At 47.2% G+C, this 17,408-nt stretch overlaps 1 protein-coding gene across 1 annotated transcript in view; it reads left to right on the top strand.

Moving 5' to 3' along the window:
* CACNA1C (calcium voltage-gated channel subunit alpha1 C) overlaps positions 1-17,408 on the top strand; it is a 609,830-nt gene that overhangs the window by 441,591 nt on the left and 150,831 nt on the right. The window contains exons 8-9 of the mRNA XM_063076446.1: positions 3,390-3,493; positions 10,902-11,074. Coding sequence (XP_062932516.1) covers positions 3,390-3,493; positions 10,902-11,074 — 277 coding nt within the window. The remainder of the gene's footprint in view (positions 1-3,389; positions 3,494-10,901; positions 11,075-17,408) is intronic.

Raw genomic sequence — 17,408 nt, forward strand, 5'->3', positions numbered from 1 at the left:
GTATCAGAGAGTCCAACACAGAATACAGTGTCTTACACGTAGCAGACGCTCAATAAATTCTTGTTTAAAAAATGTGGACTCTAGTATGACTGATGCCAAGAATAATCAAAAGGTTGCCTCTCAGTCCCCCATACTACATGGAGACCCGTGGCCATTGTGGTCATCGTTGTGTGGCTGTGGCCGGCCAGCTCACTGCAGCCCACACCCCTCCCTCACTCATTTCACCCATCCCGCCCCACCTCATACCGGCACAGCTCTGTCTTCCTTCTGGCGATGAAGACTTTTACTGCCCTTCCCTCTGCTGGTTTCGTTTCCTCTTCACTGTTGGCTCAGACAGTTACCTTCTGGCAAAAGGAAGGCTCCCAGGCTCGAGGGATTGGGACAAGGTCTGACGTGCAAAGACCTCTGGCCTGCCTCTCCTAGCAGCTGCTGTTTTGCTGGATATTTTAGTAGTTCAGCCACTGGAAAAATCCTCCAGCACACAACCAGGAAGGTTGTACAGCTGTAGGCTCTATTTTTAACAATTGCCAAGTTCCGGAAACCCCCATTCCCATCACAGAATGCCACAGACTCTGGGTTTCCTTCCTGCTCCTCAACTCCTCTTGCCTTCAGTGGCTACATGGTGCCAGGTTTGCACAGTCCTGCCTGGTCTGGCCCTTGCTCACTTCAGGCTCCTACGGCCACTCTTCTCTTGTACTACTGGAACGCTGCATACAAATTGCATTTACCACCCTGTATTGCAGCTGCCTCTTAATTATCTGTCTCCCGTACTGGCAAGGGCTTCCTATTTACAGCACAGTGCTAGCACATATTAAGTTCATTCATTCACTCAACAAACATTTACTAAGTACCTACTATGTGCAAGGCACTTTTCTAGGCATGTGGGATACACCAGTGAACAAACAGATCAGAACTGCCTGGGCACATGGAGTCTTTATTCCAGAATGGAAGACCAACAATAAATAATAAATGGAATAAATAAGTAAGTTATACAGTTATAAGATGATGAGTGCTATGAAGAAAATACAGCAGAGAATGTGGTAATGGGAACACATAATAAACTCATGTTAAATTGAATTTAATACATTCATTAATGTTAATACATTAATTGGTAAGTGGACTTATGTAGGGAACTCTTCTCTTCCTCATTAACTCTGTTCAGACCAACAATCATCAGGCACAATTTTTATACTATGCACTGTGACTACATTTGGTGGATTTCTCAAACCAAAATAATAATACCAAACAAATATTGATGCATTTGTAAAGAACATATTTGGATGTAACACGTCAGTCAGACTTGGTAGGTCGCTCTACCTCCCAGTCTTTTTTATTTGAAGTGCACAGAAAACATGATATTTATGCAGCATACTTAAGTAAATGGATAAGGTTGCTCAGTGCCCAAGAAGCTCCGAGGGCTGAGGGCATTAATACCCAACACACCTGAAACTCATTGGAGGCACCCAAGGTAGAAATTACAGCAGTGGTCATCAAACTTCAGCACACCTTAGCATCACCTGGGGTGATTAATATGCAGATTTATGTCATGCTGAGATCTTGGGAGGAGACCCCAGAATCTGCTTTGTTAACAGTTACCCAAATAATTCTGATGCTGGTGGTCTTCGGACCACACTTTGAGGAACACCCCTGTACCATATCCCAGAGGTATGTGGTGACTCATTATACAATGTGTTGTGTCATTGTGGTTGAAGTCAGGAGCTGTGGAGAGAATGATGTAGACTGGTGGTTCTCAACCACGCATCAGAAACACCTGCAGGGCTTGAGGGTGGGGCCTGAGGATGTGTGTGAGAACAGGTTCCTGGATGCTGCCAGTCCCCTGATGTAAATCATTCAGGAAGCTCATATACCTTAGGGATTTGGGTTTCTGTGAGCTAATTTCACAAGGGCAGAGTTGGGGTTCATTTTTAAGAAGCTAGGACTAAACCATGTTTAATCTAGTCAGAAAGCAACAGAAGAAATGGATTTGAGAAACTCAATCAGAATAAATGTCCTCTTTGATAAAAACATTGCTCTGTGACCTATCTTCACATCCACGCTCTAGCCGGTGGTGAGCTGGCAAGTGCTTAACAGTCACTTCTTAGGGACCAGGGGTAGAGGAGTCCGATTGGCATTGTTTGCCCATTTCTGTGGTGTAAATACTCCCACATGGCCAATTCGAAGCCACCAATGTTGCTGAACATGCAGGGAGGTCTGCACAGCACTCAGGGGCCAGCTCCAGCACAGCACTGCCCCATCTACTGTAGTGTTTGCCACTCTCCACAAGTGTCCGCATCGTTCCATTAGTCACAGGTCATAGTTTCCAGGTCAAGGCTGGTTTCCCTCTAGGCTGTAGTTGCAGGCACAGGAACCCTTCTCTGAATACATAAACCAAAAGGACTGCCTTTCCTGGCCTGGCCTGCAGTGCTCGTGCAGCCCTAGGGTTTAACTCTAAATTCTGCGCATGCCCAGGGCCCGGGTGGCAAGCCTTTATGAAGATGCCTTTCCTCACACTCCCTCTTCAGTTTCAGTTCTCCAGCTCCGTCAGTAAGAGTTGACGTGCTTCAGACACCACAGTCAGGGTGCCGCAGGGTGAATGGAAGATTGAATGGCTACATAAACCCAGCTGAGCTAAAACCATCCCATGCTGAAGAAATTATATTTTGGGTGACCCAACATCTTAAACAAGTGAATAGAAAGCACTGGAGAAATTTTCTTTTCCAGAAAATAAAAACAACAGAGAGAGCCTGACAAGGTTCCTCTTGAGGCAGAGCCTGCAGAGGTCCTTTACAGTTCAGATCAAGGTCACGGGGAGGTGTTTTAAATGTAGATAATGCCAAGGGTAACAGTGGATCCTGATCCACGGGAATGAAAACCAGTCTCAGCCCGTCTGTCCCCTTCAGTCTGTTCACACACCTTTCTGCCTGCCTCTTTGCTTTAACCCAGTTCTGCTTCCTCTTTCTCCTAACTTTCCTTCATCTTTGCAGATGCAGGACGCTATGGGCTATGAGTTACCCTGGGTGTATTTTGTCAGTCTGGTCATCTTTGGATCCTTTTTCGTTCTAAATCTGGTTCTCGGTGTGTTGAGCGGGTAAGCTGACCATTTCTACATCTCTTTACGATGCAGCCAAGCAAGGTCCCAGGTTCCACTCCATCCAGGGCCAGGATCCTCAGGGAGGGACCCTAACAGGCCCAGGACAACCAGGGGGAAAAGTCTCCAACCACAAAATCTGAACCATTGGCTGGGCAGGCTATTTGGCCTCTGATTTGCACCTAGAGGACCCCCCCGGGGTCCCGGCGCTGCTCAGGCCAGCATCTGGGGAGCTGTGGCTGGCGCTTGGCCGTGCTCGGCTGCTGAGTGCGCCTCACTAACTATCATTCCACTCTTCCAGGTCAATGATGCTGTAGGAGGGGACTGGCCCTGGATCTATTTTGTTACACTAATCATCATAGGGTCATTTTTTGTACTTAACTTGGTTCTCGGTGTTCTTAGCGGGTAAGCAAGACCAAGGAAAAAGGTCTTGATTTTTCCTTTTATTTTTATTCTTTTGGCTATTCCTGGCTCTATTCCTTTTCTGGCTCTGATGAACCTGGGATAAGGGGTCACCTTGGGAGCCTTGAAGTGGATGTCCTTGGCCTGGCTGGGTAAAGGGTCAAATGTACAAGAATTAATCCATTGGTTTGGGTGGTAGACAATGGAGAAGACATGCCTCGTCCCACCTGTCTCCTGCCAGCTCACCGAACTCCTCCCAGCCTCGAGTAGTTATCTGAGAAGATAGAATACTGTCCTCGTGCCTTAGTGACCCCAGCTGCAGGAGCAGCGTGGGGAGACTGGAGTGAGAAGGCTTTGGCAGGAGGAATCTGAGGGAGGATTCATGGACTATGTGCCTTGCCTGTTCTCTGGAGCCAGTCACAATGTGTGGCAGGCTAATAGTAGAGGTTTCAGATCACTTTTATTCAGTGGTGAGCAGGCCAGGGTAAGAAGTTTGTTTTAAAATATAAACAAACAGACTAAAAACCTACTTCATTTCTAATTCCTAGGCTGAGTTGTCCATCTCTAGCATTTGCTTTTCTGAATGGAAAAGGCACTTGACTGTTTAAAGCCACAGATTATTTGAAAATAGAGGAGATGGAATATACTTTCCTTAAATTTATCCAGCTGACCAGTATGAAATCAACCAAATTTGGCCCTTGCTCAGAAGAAGTTAAAAGCGACAGAGCAGCATGTAGCCGGAGCACTGAGCAGCTGGGGATGGCCACTGTCCACCACACAGAGGCTGAGACACTTCCTCAGCCCACTCTCACCTTCATAGGTCCAGCCAGCCATGCCAAGGCCTGACACCTGAATGCTCCTGATGGCCTGCTCATGGGTGCCCACTCTGCTGCCTTTGCTGCGTGGGGGAGGGGGTAATCTATTTCTGCTCCGCTTGAGACAGGTCAGCTGCTTTGAATAGCCTTTTCTAAATATCTGGGGACGTTAATGCTGGGGGCAGCTTAGGCATAGGAAGGGAGATTGCTCTTTATTTTCACTCAGAACATAAACTGGGACCAGCCGCCCCCTCCCACAGCAGCCTGATGCACTGGGGCTGGGTGGAGGACAGCACCCGACCCTGGCTCCATTCCTCCCATGGCAGCGGCCTGTTAGAGGCCTTGATGACATCATGCTTCTCGCCACAGTGAGGCCACACAGGAGACTAGGGCCATCCATCAGGGATTGAAAATGAGTAGAACACTATAAGCCCCTAATTAGTTGCCTGGAAGGTCGAGTGGTTTTTATTTTAATGTTCCAACACAAGAAAATGCCCATGTATACATGTGAATCTCCAAGGAAAGCATTGAAAAAATCTACTTCATGCCCCGACTCAAGACAGACGTGTGGGTGTCCCAGCTCTGCACTTGCTGGATGCATGATGCTGGGCAACTTTGCCTTTTTAAATCTTAGTTTCCCCATCTGAAAAATGAAGATGATAATACCAACTCATACATGGTTGTGAGGATAGAATGAGATCGCTTATGTAAAATTCTTAACATAGTGACTGGTTGATAGTAAGTGCTTAAAAATAGTGCCATCATTGCGGTGATTGTTGTTTACTTGGTGCCTATCATAACTGGAATTACTGAATAGAATAATCAATAACTATTCCAGCCTCTCCTTTTAAAGTTGAGGAACGTGAGCCAGGCCATTGGTGACTTGTGCAATGTCAGTTCACTGGTAAATAACCAACCAGGACCAGATTGTGGGCACCAGCTGGCTCCCATCCTCCCATCACTTCCTGTCAGGTGTATGTTGATGACCTGCAACTATAACACAAGCCAGAGCTCTAAACCTTTAAAAAGTGTAATTCCACTTTCTTCCTGTAGAGGCTAGGAACCAAATCTGAGCAAGTACAACTCCCCTTAGGAATCTAAAGTGAAAAATGAGGGCCAGACTGTGAGGACTCCTCAAACAGAGTTCTGCCCACAGTCACGCTTGGCCCCCAGAAGAGTCATCTTCCTGGTTGTCTCAAGGCAGAGAAGTCAAATGACAGTGGCTGTGGACATTAGAAAAAACATCATTTTGAAGGCCATGTCTTGGCCTGATTCAGTCCAAACACCTCAGCCAAAACCTGGTGCTTAGTAGTACTCAAAAATGTTAGATGGCTCAGCGCAGGAACATTAAGTCTATTTGACCTCCAAACCTTGAGTCCCTGAGTCCATACTTCAGTCTTTCCTGGACACCCTCCCTACCACCTGCTCCCCGATCCATTCCCAGACCTGCCGTCTGCTTCTTTGCAGCTCCAGAGTCACTGATAGACCCTCCATGCAACAAAGAAATATCTGTGGGTGGGCATCTCCCCTTCCTGGTTTAAGGAGGTCTCTCCAAATGTGTTGAGGGCTGGCCAATCTGAATGGGCTGCCCCTGTCCTGTGCGGTGAAGAAACTGGAATCAGGCTTCTGTCGGCTGACCACACGGTGTCAAGTCAGCAGCTTCATTAGCTAGGACAATGTAACAGTCACCACAAGAATGCAGTAAACCCACTTACTCATCAGGCAGACTTCTGATAAAGCCAGCCTTCAAGAAGCATTCACAAAGTCTTGGCTCCATGAAATTCGCTGTCACCGTGATGGCACAGACAGTCACTGCTATTCTCTGTGTCAGGTTCTGGGCTCTTGCTTCAGGTAGATCAGCTCATTTAATGTTCCCAACAACTCTGTGAGCTGAGTACTGTTCACATCTCCATTCTAGAGAAGAAAAACAAGGCTTAGAAGAGAAAACTATCTCAATTCTAATAAGTGAAAAATGGAAGATCCCGGGTTGAGCCCAAGCAGTGTGAATCCACAGCCTCTATCCCTGTTCCCCAAGCCCTTTTAAATGGCTAGCCCCACGTTCTTAAATTACAGTTGAGCAGTTGGGGGGTGGACAGCGGAGTTGCAGCAGGAGGGACAAGGGGAGCAGGCATCTGCAGAGCAGTCCAGGGCAGGCTGCTGGACACAGCCAGTGGATACAGCACATGCCCAGGAGAAAGCTGCAAAGGCACCAGCAGAAGACTGCTGCAGGGCAAGGTTTTTAGCATGGGGGCTGGCAGCCCCGCAGATCCTGATGGTCCTTGAGGGAGACCAGAGCCACCAACTCTACAGCACTGCAGGCTCAGAGCATTCTGGGACTGGGAGGAGGAGTGTGAAACCCCACATCTGTCAATTAAGGATAATATTATTTAAAGCCCAGCACAATAACTCATCCTCATAAATTATGTCCTTCAGTCACCATGGAAAGATTAAATTGTGCCTGCTGTGCTCCACCCATGAAGGTAGAGAGGATGACACTCTTTAGAGCTTTCATTCAAGTAGAAATTCAAAGATTTTGGTCAACAGAGGGTTAGGCTTCCTTTATGTGCAACATTCTCATAACCAGAACACCTTATTTCTGATGAGGCTAGATGGAGTCAGTGTAGAGAATATACGTCTCTTGGATTTTTTCAAAATACTTCCAGGTTAATTATTGGTCCTCACATCACCCCTATGCAAGTCATAGGACAGGTATTAGTATAGAAAATAATCAGATTAAACTTACTTTCCCCTCCAGAAATCTCAATCTCCAGCCTCTTAGAATTAAAATGACAGCAGTGACAATGAGATTCATGAAATTGCACTTGAGACTATAATCAGGTGGAAGCCTGTGGACTTTGGAATCTGATTACTTTTGTTTTTAAGTGATTGCAAACATGGACTTTCAAATGTGGGCCTTAAGCTGGCAGGAGGCCCAGGATCTCTTACACAGTTACTCATCCCATCTTTTTCCGTCTGGGACGTATCTTGCCCCCAAAAGCAAAGGACCTGGTGGGTAAGCATTTTGCAACCTGGAAGTGGATGAGCACACCACAGTTAAGACATGACATCCAGGTCCAGAAGAAAGCAGTGAATGGCCAGGACACACGTGCCTGGTGAGTGGAAACAGAAGATATGGCAACATGTACAGGCCACACTCCTTATATTCATGATGATTATGTTCTGTGAAGTCACCATGAATGCTGAATTAGTGAATATTGAACCACTGATCCTAAGGGAAATATAAGGTTAGGTTTCTATGAGCCTCTGGTCACAACAACAACCAATAAGAACCTTGTTTTATGTGTGGTTCTGTTTAAAGACACCTTACTTAATGTCTGTCACTGATTCATTAATGTTAAACTCATGGCCAGCAGCACTATCGCTCATTCCTGAACAGAGCTTCTCTAACATGTTTTCTCCGTAAGGCACATCACAGCCTTCTTGCACTTAGGAACACTGGACAGTACTTCAGCACTATATGTAGGACCATTGTAAACAGCAAAACCACCAACGAAGAACACAAAAATGCAAAAACATGGCGCTAAATAGTCTGTGAAAAGGACACTTGCTTACGGTACGAGAGCTGAAGCAAGAAGGCTGAGCGTCACCTCGCCTGCCCTCTGTTGGGAGCATGTGAAGTTCGTGCCATTCTGTGCATATCCACAAACAAGTGAAAATGCTACCAGTACTGATTTTGGGGTGACAAATGAATTTCAGCGAGCGGGTAAATTCGTAACGTGCAATCCACAAACGATGAGGATCAATTGTATTGATTAGCAGAGGTCCTAGGGCCCCAGTGGTCTGCACTGGCTGAATTTGCCACGTGTACCTCCTTTGTACCCTTTACATCACTGAGCGCCAGCCCCTGGCTCTCTACTGCACCCCTCATTTTTCATGTTGGCCATTGCTGGCAAGAGATGCGCTCCTGTCTTGTGACAAATCCCACAGCTGTGACTGATTGTCTAGCCAGCTCCAGTCCCTGGGCCCAGTGCAGCCCATCAGGCTGGGGCTTCGTGTCTTCATTAGCCCAGTCCCCAGAGCAGACACATGGCTGAGTTCCAGGCCAGGAGATAAAGAGAGCCAGGCACTGCCACTCAGCAAATTACTCACCTCATGGGATCTGCTTGGGGAAACCTTGGCTCACCTTCCCTCCTGCCACAACCCTGCTCTGCCTGTGCCCATGGGAGCCAGAGGGAGCCAGCAGCACTTCACATCTGACTGTGCCATTTGTCTGTCCCCACAGCCCCCAGAACACATCCTTCCTCCACAGAGAAGAATCACCAACACACTTCTTTTTTCTTCTCTCCCTGTGGATGATTGTTTTAGTCCCCAGAGGTCCTGGAGTACAGATGAGCTTTCACTTCATAGGCAGATGCTGTAAACAGGACTGGGCAATTGTTGCTACTCCAGTTGGGTCCCGGTCCTCTTCTCCCTCCACCAAAAGAAGGATGGGTGGGTGTTTTGTAAACAGAATGTGAATCCTCTGCAAAAGCATCCCGAAGAGCTAATGTGAGCCCTCAGCTACTCAGTCCCTTACAAACTCAGACCCATCCAGAGGAGAGGGACAGAGACTGCAAATGGGTGTGGGCAGAAAGATGTCAGAAGAGGGGCCTTGAAGTGCAGGTTTTGGAGTTGATTTGGAGCCACCCTATGTGGCAGTGGATGAGGAGCTGAGACTTTGTCCCCCTGTAGGTGGTTGGTTCTGTCCTTCCTTCCATGGCACCTTTTCTCCAGAGAGCAAGACCAAGGTTCAGGGGCAGGGGGGCATCTTTTCACACCCATTCCCAACAGTGAGAGCAGGGAAGAAGCAGAGAAACACTCACTTTCATCTTCATTATGAGCTGTCAATCCTGTCCCTTTTCCCTGGCATGAAAATCCCTGGGAAGGAAATGAAGGTACCTGCTGGTTGGCAGGGAGCCCAAGAAATAGCAAGTTCAATCCAATTAGAATTGGATTCAATCAAATTTAAGAAGAAAATTCAATCCAAACCAGAGCATCGTTAAGGCAGCAGTTGAAGAGAACTCATTAGCTTGACAACCACCACATTCTCCCAATTTAAAAGTTCCCTCCCCAGCCCCAACCCATTTGACCATAAAAACAGTGAGTGCTAAAATCTGGGCTCTCCTCAGGGGCACAGGCAAGATGCAAGCACTTCAGCATATGCAGTGACAGAGCCACCCTATGTGGCAGTGGATGAGGAGCTGAGACTTTGTCCCCCTGTAGGTGGTTGGTTCTGTCCTTCCTTCCATGGCACCTTTTCTGGAGAGTATTTGGCTTGTGTGAGAAGTTCCTTCAGGGTAGGTTCAGCAGACTCTTTACCTGAACCAGGACTTCGCTGGTGAAAGAGGAATCGTGGCTCCACCAGTCAACCAACTGCCCAGTGCACATACACACGCGTGCGCAGGGACGCACACCATCACCACCGCCATTCTGTGGGCCACATTTCCCATAGAATGCATATCAAAGACAAAATTACTCCTATCTACCTGTTTTGAAAGAAAAGGCACAGTCTTGCTTTGGGAGTTTAGAACTAGCCTTGTTGATTATTGCTTCTGCTGCCAGCCCCCTCCTTGCTCAGAAAGTGAATTCAAAGTCAGAAAGAAAATAAGGTCAGAATCATAGAAAAGAATAGCTATTCTGTAAGAAATTTTTCAATGGGCTCTTCTTCCAGCAAATCCCAATCCAATTCCAGTCTCTACTCATTATTACTTTAAACTGAAGGCATCATTTAACTTTTATATCATCTTAGATTTTGTTTATTTTTCTATTCTGATTGGATTTTTTTAAACCAAAGGGCAGCCCCCAGGGCATTCTCTTGTGTTTGGAATCCTCATTTGTCACCACTTGGGAAAGGGCCTTCTGTAGATTAGAAGTCTTTCCAGGCATGCTAAAAGCGGCAGATTGAACTCTAGTAATGAGCATAGAGATTGAGGAGATTAAATCCCCCAAGTCCTGAATCAGTGGTATACTGGTAAATATTTATCAAGCAGCTCTTGGCAGGGGGTGGGGGGAGGAGGGTGCGAGGGAAGCCCTAGTTGATAGCATCTGCCAATTTTCATGGTGTAAATATTCCCACTGTGGCTGATCTCAAGCTACCATTGAGACACCCCTGAAGCTGGAGCTGGGGAGGGACATGCACCATTGGCCCTCAGGACCGAGTGGGCTTTGGCACACCACTGGCCCCAACACTTGTGTTGCCCAGAGACCTCTGTAAAATGTTTTAATTGCCTCCCAATACTGAGTAGAAGAAATGCATGTTTCATAACTATTGTGGAGGGCTTTTTAGTTACTGTTTAGAAGGATTTTCCAGGTCTTTGGAGAACAGTTGTTTTTATCATGATCCAGAAAACAGGGAAATGGACCTTATTCTCCCCTTAGACTCTGGTGGCCTATAACAAGAATGTCCCCTTCAGTGACTCTTCCCTCCTTCTTTGTGGGCTGTCTGGAAAGTAGGGGCATGTGGGCAAGTTTCTCAGTGCAAAGCGACTAATACTTTCGTTCTCCTTATCTTACCTCTCCTCCCATGCCTGGCCCCTTCCCTGTTCCCTTCCTTCTCTGTGCCTGCCTGCCCGGCCCACCCCTCTCTCTCTCACCAGAGAGTTTTCCAAAGAGAGGGAGAAGGCCAAGGCTCGGGGAGACTTCCAGAAGCTGCGAGAGAAGCAGCAGCTGGAGGAGGACCTCAAAGGCTACCTGGACTGGATCACTCAGGCAGAAGACATCGACCCTGAGAATGAGGACGAAGGCATGGATGAGGAGAAGCCCCGAAACAGTAAGAGGCCAGCTTCTGTCTTGGGCTGGGTTCTGGCAGAGAGGAGAGCACACTGAGGTCAGCAGAACACTGTCACCACCAGCTCCCTTTACAGCCCCCTGTTTGTCTTCTGGGGCAACATTTGTCTCGGTCGCAATCATTTTCTTCTCACAGAAGTTAGTCACAGATACAGCTGCTGTTGATCTATAAACTTCATATTCCTTTTAAAATCTTTGACCTTAAAAGACGGTTGAGATTGTGCTAAGGGGAAGTCTTTTTTTTAAAATCAGACATGCTCCTCCTTCAGGCTGTGTCTCTTCGGGCAGAGGAGCAGGCTTCCGGCTGTGGGCTTGTTTGAAAGGAATAATTCCACCAAGCAGCTACTGGAAAAATGTATATCTGCACAGAATTCTCTCCCCTTTTGCAGTAGACTTGCAGGCATCACTGAGCTTTCTCATAGGAAAGGAAGTCAAAGGTTTCTCTTCAGGAGGTTAGGTTCAGAGGTCTGGGGAAATGCTAGGTGGGAGGGTTGAGGGAGGCCCAGAGGAATTTGGCAGAATACATTTAGATTAAAGAAATTGAACCAAATCCCTTCCTCTGGGGTTTCATGTGGCAGACTGCAGATATAGAAATGGGAGTGAAAAATGACACTGATTACAAGTGTGTGAACGATGGTGAATCATGGAAATTCAGATCTCATCAGACTAGCGCAGTCGTTCTCAAAGTGTCGCCCCTGGAGCAACAGTACCTGAAGCTCCTGCGGAAGTCGCTAAAATACGAAGTCTTGAGCCCCACCCCGGCCTACTGACTCAGAAACCCTGGGGGCTGGACCCAAAAATCTGTGTTTGAACAGTTCCCCATGTGATTGTGATGCATGGTAAATTTGAGAGCCTTTGCGTTAGCTCTGACTACTCTGTATCTCATTTGGCCTTGATCTCTGTGACTCTAACCCCACTCTTTCCTCCTCTTTCCATGTGCAATATCTTTCTCTTTCATTTAAAAAAATTTTTTTTGAATAGGTGCATTTCTGTCCTCTTAAGCAGTCTAACTCTTAAAAACAGGTTTCTAAACATTGAGCACCTAAAGTAGTCAAGGAACCAAACAGTTAAAGAGCCACCCAGGGTGTTTGCTGCATGGCATCATGCAGGTAAGGGCAGGAAGCCAGGAATTCTCCCTAAGCAGAGAGGGAGAAGACCCACCAAGAGAAGGAACAGGTGGAAGAGGAAGGGAAGAAGACAGCTAACAGAGAAAGATGTTAACAGAGAACAGAATTTCTGCTCCCTTATTTCAAAGATTGATTAATAAATCCATCAACTATTCCCTTTCTGATAGCTCTGCTCAATGTGCAAATACAAAATAAAAGCGCACAAACAAGGGACTGGAAACAACATAATCTAATAATCTAAGAAGGCCTTCACGCTCTACTAAGTAGTTTTGTAAGTTAGAAGATGGGGCCTTTGATGGATTATAACAATGAGCAATGATGCCATTGAAGTTCTTTCTGGAAGAATGCCTGACAGCATCTATTACACTGTTGATGGAACTGCAGAATAGCTAATTAGTTTGTGACACTGAATAGTGTGGTAAATAAGTAAATTGGCCTGTGAGCCACAGAGAAACTTTCCTCTAAAACTCAGGAATTGGTATCTTGGCTCCTCAGTCCACCCTAAGTCAGAGCGAAGCTCCCAGCTCATGATTGATAGTGATGAGCATTTTTCTTAGTACGGGCTATGAAAAACGTGCCATATCCACTGCTTGCCTGGCAACCAGTTGCCATCCACAGAGACACATAGTTATTCTGTTCTCTGCCTAAAGCAAGAGCTTCCAGGGGAAGCATGCTGCTTCTCCTCTTGCCCGGGAAATGAGTAAATTCCAGGGAGCATTCCCAGCATGGAGCATCTTTAATGCTGGAGCAGATCACATTTATAAAGCCCATCTACACAAATTTTGGCCACACTTTAAGAAGAGCATAATGAACTGTCTGCCCCAAAAGCAAGAGTCTCTGCCAAGATTTCTATAAGTCCAAATATGGATGAAATCAGACTCAGGAGACTGTGTTCCTCTCACCTTGTACTGCTTCTTGTCCTCAGCCAACCCTGTCCTAGGAGGGCTAGAATGGGAGCCTGGCTCCTTCATTAGTGGAAACGTGGGTGGAACAGCTCCAGGGGGATGGGCAAAGGGAATGACTATCCAAAAAAGCAAGGGATAGAGAGATAAATAGACACATGCGGTGAAATAGCATGTGAGAGGCTTAGGACAGGAGCCAGGAAAAGGGTCCAAAGGACTCTGTCTATTGGGGAAGTCCAATTAAAAGTAGAGTTGATGTGATTACGTTATTAAGGAATTGGAGGCCTAATAGACTTGTACATCAGGCAAGTCTGTGGCTCAGAAACTTTATATTCTTGTCTTCAGAACTTCAAAGTTTTCCCTTTGAAACAAAGAGAAGGGGAGAGATCCTGCTACAGATTTTGTATGTGTATTTCAATTAGTGTGGTATCTTAGCATCTGAAATTTTAAAAAGATTACAGCATGGTATATTTTCCAGTTCTTTTCAGCTCAAAAACTAACTAGTCTCTTCAGAAAGAAGGTGTAGTCACTCCTCACCAGTGGCTCTGGTGACTGTGTTTACCCTGGGCAGTGTCCCTGTCTGCACATACCAGATGCCACTGGTGAGAGATGCTGGTGAGACAAAGCTGGTGCCGGGCAGGAGCAGCTCAAGGACACATCATCACATGTAGCTGAGCTCTGCTGAGGAGAGCCCAGTTACTCAGTTTTCCCAGAAAAAGCTACAAAAGCCACTGGAGGAAGTGGAAGAAACCGGGGCTGGGAAGATAACAACGAGAAGATGCATGGTTGGGAGGTATTTCTGTAGATAATGAGAGTAAATGAAGTGGCCTGTCAATTGTGTACAAAAATGTATTCCAGTTCATCCATCTGTCCATCCATCTATTTATTCACAGATGAAAGGTCTACTCCCTCTTCTAGGCACTGGTGTTACAGCAGTGAACAACATAGTCAAAATCCCTGCCCTCATGGAACTTATATTTTAGTGGGGAGACGGACAAAACTTACGCAGTGTGTCAGAGAGTGGCGAGGGCCATGGAGAGAGGTGAAACAGTGAATGCAGATGGAAGTGTTGAGAGGCAGTAATTTTAGATGGGGGTGGGAAATATCTCACTGAGAAGGTGGCGTTTGAATAAAGACTTGAAGGTGGTTGGAAAGGAACCAGAGATGTTTGGGTTTAAAAGAGCATTTTCGGCAGAGGGAAGCTAAGGAAAAGCCCTGACACAGGAGCACACGGCTGATGCACCTGGGGAGGAGTGAATAAGGGGAGCGGTAGGAGGTGAGGTCCGTGTTCACTAGGGAGGATGTTGTGTAAATTCTTGTAAGAACTTGTACTTTTACTGGGAGTGGCCACCAGAGGTTCTGAGCGGAGAAGTGACACAATCTGGTGTACATTTACCAGGACCCTCTGGCTGCCATGTCGGGATGGGATGAAGGCGGGTGAGGCAGGCCCAGTGGGGAGGCTGCTTTCTGGGGAGACACCAGTGGGGGTGATGAGGTCAGACCTCAGCCTGGCATCATTTGCTACATGTCAGGTATGGGATGTGAGGGAGAGGGACGTCAGGGGTTGTCCCGAGCGATCATAAGACTGGAACTATCATCTGTTGTTACAGGGAAGACTAGGAGAAGAGCAGGTGTCAGGGCGGGAGTACCAGGAAAGCCATCTCAGACCTTTAAGTTTGAAATGCCTGCGGGACACCCTAGTGGAGATGTTGAGTAGACAACTGGGAGTGGATCTGAGTCCATCGGAGAGATTGGGCTGAATTATAACTTGGGGCACCAACAGCCCACAGACGGGACTTAAACCTGTTTGTCTGAGTGAGGTCACTAGGGAGTAAATGTGGACAGAAATGGACGAGGTCCAAGAACTGAGACCGGGCCCTCCGGTGTCTGGAGATGGGGGTGATGAGCAGGAACAGCAAAGAGACTTTGACTGGTGTGGCCAGTGGAGCAGGAGGGACAGCAGAGGAAGGGGTATGTCACCACTGCTGGACGGTCAGGCAGGTGGGGTTGGAAACCAAGCGTTAGAGGCCGGCAGCACAGGGCACTGGGCCCTCATGGGGCTGTTTGGGGAAGGTTAGGGGTGAAAGCTGATGGCAGAGCTGAGTCTTACTCTGTGAGTCTCTTGAGTCCGTGCACCTCCTAGAACAGCATTAAGCACTGCTCTGCACGCCTCCTGTTCTGTTGGCATGGCCTAGCTGCTGGCCATTAAGAAAACCAAGCAGGCAGAGGAGGAGACTCATGTATCCACACAGCACGCCTGTGGCCCTAAGGAGGTCAGTGTCCCCACCCACACCACATCAGTACTAGGCATTGCCTCTGCAGCTAGTTATAGACAGCCAAGGGAAAAGGACACTTCCCTGTGTCCCCATCCACAGCCGTATCAGTACTAGGCATTATCTCTGCAGCTGGTTACAGGCAGCCTGGGGAAAAGGAGGACATGATATCCAAGGGACAAAAAGGCAGAACAGAGGCAAGAAAGGGGCATGTTTATATAGTGCTGCCCTGTATGCAGCTTCCAAAGTGGGGCAGCCACATGTGCTTTCTGGGTCACACCTAGGATAATGTTGAGGTCTCACCACTATAGAGACTGCTTGTCCTCTCCCTCTGAGCACCCATGAGCCCCCCTTGAAGGCACCAGTTGAAGAACTATCACTACCACACAGGGTTCGTTGTCATCAGTAGAGATGCACTGATTCAAGGGACAGGGTCTGCTTTCCAGCTCCAATGTCAAATCTGATAGGAGGCCAGGTGCTAGAGGCAGAAGCCATAAAGAACGAGATAGAGATGGCATTTTTTCCTTTCTTTTTCTTCTTCAAGATCAAAAACTGCATTTATTAAATACCTGTCCATATGGGAATCTCTCTCTTATGTCATTAAGACAATTTAAATCTAGTCCCAGTCCTCTGAAGCTTACAGCCTAAGACAGACATTTATGTGGATGAGTATATAAAAGAAAGACAGACGGCGGAATCAAAACATTGAATTTCCATACAGATAAGCAGGATTAAATATTTACACCAGTTGTATTCAGTTATGTGACTCGAGAGCTGCTTGTGCAATCATCGTTAACCAGCAGAGCCACACAACTGCCATACGCCTGCAGAGTCTCGGTTGATGTGTTATTGAATACGGAAATCTGAGGGCTTGAAGAGCTGTGGGTTGCCCACGGAAGGACCTTATGTGGCTTGAGAGCAATAATCTCGACATCACTGATTTACATTATGTACATGTCAAGAGCATGTGCACAGTTATTTGATCTTTTCTGAAAACAATTTTAATCAGTATCTCTCCTGGACCCAGCTTATGCCAGGGCCCGCCCCGTGTCTAGGTATCCATGACAGAATCCCATGAAGCATCTGACTTAGACTGCATGGAAGAAACACTAACATTTGTTTTCCCCTTGATTCTGTTTCCACTCTGCTCTGTTTAGTTATCGCGTCTTAGAGGGCCATCTCACCCCATGCCACCAGTGACAGCAGGTGCCATCTGGCAGACCCCACACATGGCTTCTGTTGCTTCCTGTTCACTCTCGGGGGTCTTAATCAAGCCCTAAAACTTTAGTGCTGGAAAGTTGCCTTAAAGATCAGGTTGGTTGGGAAACAACCTCCTGGGCTAAACCTTAGAGAAGTCAGCACTCAAACCCAGGACCCCTGCTTCTCCATGCAGGACTCTGCCCACCGCACCACCATGCACCTCAAAGAAGCCTCCTAAGACATTTCCAGGCAAAAGCACTCCCTAGCAGTCCCTCTGTGCTCCCACAGCACTTGGAGCATGTCCTCTTATCCTGTGGAATTAGAACTACCTCTTTATATGGCTGTTTCCTAGGCTATGCTGAGAGGTCCTTAGCTCAGCTGCCTTTAACTCACCCTTGTGGCCCTGCCACCCAACATAGCCCAGGGCTTGGGAATTACAGCATGTGTAAGTCAGATGGACACAGAGGTGTGAAGTGCATGCTGTGAGCCAGCGTTGGCTCAGCACCTGCTGCCCAGACCTGAGCTGATAGAGCAGGTAAGCCTGAACCACTACTGGACCTGAGTAGGCCTACTGTTCTGTTTGTTCAGAAGTGACTTCCCTGTGGCATCACCAGTGACTTCATTTCAAAGTCATTCCCTTTAATGAACACATTTGCTTTCTAATAGCTCTGAATAGTTCTCCACTCTTGGAAAGTGCTGTTTGAAAATGGGCAAATAAGCACAGAACCCCTATGAGTGGGGACAGTGGCAAAGACAGGAAAATCGCAGTGCCGTGGGAAGGGCTGGGAGTTCTTAAGCAATGAGATCATCTGTGC

The sequence above is a fragment of the Cynocephalus volans genome, chromosome 1, assembly GCF_027409185.1.
Source record: "Cynocephalus volans isolate mCynVol1 chromosome 1, mCynVol1.pri, whole genome shotgun sequence".
Taxonomy (NCBI): Eukaryota; Metazoa; Chordata; class Mammalia; order Dermoptera; family Cynocephalidae; genus Cynocephalus; species Cynocephalus volans.